The sequence below is a fragment of the Chrysochloris asiatica genome, unplaced genomic scaffold (assembly GCF_000296735.1).
Source record: "Chrysochloris asiatica unplaced genomic scaffold, ChrAsi1.0 scaffold00192, whole genome shotgun sequence".
NCBI classification, from domain to species: domain Eukaryota; kingdom Metazoa; phylum Chordata; class Mammalia; order Afrosoricida; family Chrysochloridae; genus Chrysochloris; species Chrysochloris asiatica.
In genome coordinates this window covers 896106-899355 of record NW_006408710.1, presented here as the reverse complement: position 1 = coordinate 899355, position 3250 = coordinate 896106, and the positions used below count along the sequence as shown (strand labels likewise).

Below are 3250 nucleotides of genomic sequence, written 5' to 3'. Positions count from 1 at the left end.
GCTGGTGTGAGATGATATCTCATTGTTGTTTTTATTTGCATCTCTCTAATGGCTAGTGATCATGAACATTTCTTCATATGTTTGTTGGCTGCCTGGATCTTCTCCTTGGTGAAGTGTCTGTTCATGTCCTATGCCCATTTTTTAATTGGGTTATTTGTCTTTTTCTTGTAGAGGTGTCGTAGTTTCCTATATATTTTAGAAATAAGTCCCTTGTCTGATGTGTCGTTGCAAAAGATTTTTTCCCATTCTGTAGGTTCCCTTTTCACTCTTCTGGTGAAGTCTTTTGATGCACTTAAGTTTTTAATTTTTAGTATGTCCCACTCATCTATTTTGGCTACTTTTGTTTGTGTAGTTTTCAAAATGTTTTGTAGTCTGTGTATTCCCTGAATTAGTGCCCTCACATTTGCCCTTATTTTTTCATTGAGGGCCTTAATAATTCTGGGATTCACATTTAGGTCTTTATTCCATGTTGAGTTGGTTTTTGTATAAGGTGTGAGGTGAAGGTCTTGTTTCAATCTTTTGCATATCGCTTTCCTCCTTCCTGTTCAATACACTTTGTCCATTTGTCAACAAGCTTTCATATTCCCTTATTAGAAAATGTTTTAGACTGAGCTGTGAGCTACAAATGCACCGTTGTCTTCACATCTTCATCAGAGGAGAATCTTCATCTTCTAGGGTTGCTTTCAGGGGACCACACAGGTGAAAAGCCAATGATGCAAGATTAGGACTATAGGGCGGATGCTTTAACACCTCAATAAATGAAATTTTTGCAGAGTGTCAACAGTGTGGGCAGAGGTGTGAGGACCTGCGCTGCTATGCACGATCATCGTGCCCTTGAGAATCCCAGAACACTGTAAGCATCAATTTCCCAGCTGATGGTTAACTTTTTAACTTTTTCTTGGTCAGCGATTGAGGATGTTTCCAATCCATACCCTGCCATTGCTTCTCAGGCTCGTAGTGATGAATCCATGGCTCGTCACGATTTTTTTAAAAGCAACTTACTTTTCTTTGAATATCGGTTGAAATTTTGTTTTCAGATGTCTAAACACTTCTGTTTATGCTCTTCCGTGAATTGTCTGGGTACCCATATTGCACAAACTTTTCACAAAACCCAAGTCTGTTGTGGATTAATTATCTCATAGGCAGAATCATGGCTGATTTGCAAATGGTTTGCCACATAATCCACCGTCACTCATGTATTCGGCAGAATCATTTGACGTGCACGCTTAATGTTGTCATCAGCCATGGACGTGGGCAGGGGTTTTCAGATAATCGGAGTGCAGATAATTTTTGACTCACCCTCGTATATTCACCATGTTGTGTAACCATCACCATTTTTTATTTCCAAAACATGTTTTTATCACCTCAAAGTGAAACTCTGCACCTATGAAACAATAGCTCCCCATTCTCTCCTGTTCTGAGCCCCTGGTAACTGTGAATCTATTTACTATCTTGCTACATTTGCCTATTTTTGATATTTTATACATGTGAACTCATACAATAGTTGTCATTCACATAAGGCTGATTTCACTGAGAATGTCCTGGGATGGCGCTTTAGGATATGCCCTGAATTGTTAACCGTCAGCAGTTCAAACCCAGCAGTCACTCCTCAGAAACCCTATTCAGAGTCGCTCTGAGTTGCAACCAACTGGATGGCAACTTAACAACAACCACAACATCTTTCAAGTCTGTCCATGTTACAGCATGAATCAAAACTAGAATAATTGAATTTAAAACTATAAGAAACCAAGTCAGACCCTCTTATTTTATCAATGAGAACAGTAAGACATCTCATGTAACTACGTCAGTTACTCAAGTTAAAGGCAGACTAAAAGAGAGCTGGGATTATCCAATCCCAGGTTTGTCTTTTTATTACACATGCTGCAAATGATTTTCACTGAAAATCTGTCACCTTTGGCAGGATAGGATGCCCAAGAACAGCAGTTAAAGCCTTAGATCCGTGTCAGCCCACTTCCCACAGCATGTTCAGAATAGCGGAACCCGAGAAAATCAGCATACACTACCATTGTGATGCCCAGACTCCAAATGTCGGATTTTACACTGTATCCCTTCTGGTTGAGTTCTGGGTTTATTCTTTCAGGCTGGAAAGAAGATAGAAGACAAATGAGATGGCATTCTTAGCTCAATAAATTCCTCGGGTGATGGGGGTAGGTATACCAGCTGCCCTGTGAGTTGTTTAAGATTCAGCACTGGACTGTGAACCACAAGGTCAGCAGTCCAAACCCACTAGCTACTCCTCAGAAACCCTATATAGGATTATTATGAGTCAGAACCAACTCAATGGCACTTAATAGCAACAAGATTCTCTTCTAGGAATCCTGGTGCGACACTGTAGGATAAGCAGCGGACCGCAAGGTCATTGGGTCAAACCCACCAGCAGCCCCTCAGAAACCCTATTTGTTGTTATGTACTGTGGAGTCGGTTCAGACTCATAGCGACCCTGCACAGAGTTTCCAAGGCTGTAAATCTTTACAGGAGCAGAAAGCCTCATCTTTCTCCCGCGGAACAGCTGGTAGTTTCGAACTGCTGACCTTTCTATTCGCAGCCCGATTCGTAACCACTTCGCTACCAGAGCTCCTTTGGAAACCCTATACAGGGTCACTATTAGTTGGAACTGACTTAATGGCACTTAACAACAACAACGCTCTTCTGGGAGAGAGTAATGATCAAAGCCCCTTCACAAATCAAACTGAGTTTCAATTTCACTATAAAAAGCACCAGTGAATGCATTATAAAGCTGCTCTGCCATCTGGAATTTTCTTACTAAAAACACCATCCGTCCAGAGCTCAGTAAAAAAAAATCACCAACAGGGGACTACTGGCTGGGGGTAAAGACGTATATGCAGCTTTATGAAACCTGGAAAGAAAGTTTTACAATTCCAGAATCAAGTCCATTTCCAAGTAGAATATAAAATCTCTTCAATGAGCCGCCACATGTGTTTCTCCAATGACGAACTCTTACCTTTTTATGGGAAGTGAAATGTTTAGGATTGTTCTGTGTCCACCAAGTAAGGCAACACTGACCGGCCATTCAGTGAGGGCAACAGTGCGGGTTGTCTTACATGTTGTCTTACAAGTCATATACAGCTTTTACTTTTTTTTTTTTAATACATATGAGCCAATCAACCAAGCATTGCAGGAATATACATAAAGTAAAGCCTGCGAGAGTAGGAACCAGATAAGGCAGAAACCTATCAGGGAAGGAAAACTCAAAAAGTTTCTACTTAAA

The 3250-nt window shown here is 40.8% G+C and overlaps 1 protein-coding gene across 1 annotated transcript in view; it reads right to left on the bottom strand.

Annotated features, from left to right (window-relative positions):
• The window catches only part of MAP2K6 (mitogen-activated protein kinase kinase 6), a 160232-nt gene that overhangs the window by 28187 nt on the left and 128795 nt on the right, over nt 1-3250 (bottom strand). The window contains exon 9 of the mRNA XM_006872294.1: nt 2025-2102. Coding sequence (XP_006872356.1) covers nt 2025-2102 — 78 coding nt within the window. The remainder of the gene's footprint in view (nt 1-2024; nt 2103-3250) is intronic.